Source organism: Pseudocercospora fijiensis (assembly GCF_000340215.1).
Source record: "Pseudocercospora fijiensis CIRAD86 unplaced genomic scaffold MYCFIscaffold_10, whole genome shotgun sequence".
Classification (NCBI taxonomy): domain Eukaryota; kingdom Fungi; phylum Ascomycota; class Dothideomycetes; order Mycosphaerellales; family Mycosphaerellaceae; genus Pseudocercospora; species Pseudocercospora fijiensis.
This window is the reverse complement of record NW_006921541.1, coordinates 3,468,473-3,469,172: the sequence shown is the minus strand read 5'-3', so window position 1 is coordinate 3,469,172 and position 700 is coordinate 3,468,473. Positions and strand designations below refer to the sequence as shown.

Genomic DNA, 700 nt, shown 5'->3' with positions numbered 1-700 from the left:
TGCCTTAGGCGTAGCCATTGACAACGGGTTACGCCTAATCTAGAAAGTCGCTAGGCGTTAGGCTTTCTCGCCTGTCCGACTGAAGCCTAGTGCTTCGTGCTTATGCGCGCCGACAAGCACTATCTGCCGCTTCACCTTTTCACCAACATCCGCTTCCAGTCCGCCGCTTGAAATACTGGCATTGGCGCATGTGTCTACTATGGCTTTGCTCCAGTTTTCACGCAAGTTGTCACTACTTTGTGGTACGACCGCGGAGAAATCAGCGAGTACGACATCGGCACACTCGCGGGATTGACCGGCATGGCATTCGTGTTCGCTCAGATGTGCCACGGTATCATCGTCTGGTTTACCGGGCCAAAATGGGCCATGATCGGTCCTTCAATTATTGCGGCCGCACTCCTCACCGCATGCGCAACTAATCTTGACAATCGACCTCTTACCATCGGCTGCTTGTGCCTGGTGCATACGCCATGAGTATCGTTGAGTCAGTCTCCATCACAACATCGACATTCCCACTCAGATCGCAGGAAGAAATCGGCCAAGGTGGCGGCTTATCCGGTTCCACACGAAACTTCACTTCCGCGATCGCCGTCGCCGTCTACACAGCAACGCTCAGCAATCGCCTCATCGCTACCATTCCGCAGTATGTCTACCCCGGGAGCTCACCAGCTCGGTCTTTCGGAGAAAGCATTTCCCGCAC

At 54.4% G+C, this 700-nt stretch overlaps 1 protein-coding gene across 1 annotated transcript in view; it reads left to right on the top strand.

Moving 5' to 3' along the window:
- Positions 1–470: 470 nt before the first annotated feature.
- The window catches only part of MYCFIDRAFT_200482 (uncharacterized protein), a gene marked incomplete at both ends in the record, with an annotated part of 871 nt that continues 641 nt past the window's right edge, over positions 471–700 (top strand). Inside the window, one exon of the mRNA XM_007933661.1 lies at positions 471–643. Within this exon, the coding sequence (XP_007931852.1) occupies positions 471–643 (173 nt within the window). The remainder of the gene's footprint in view (positions 644–700) is intronic.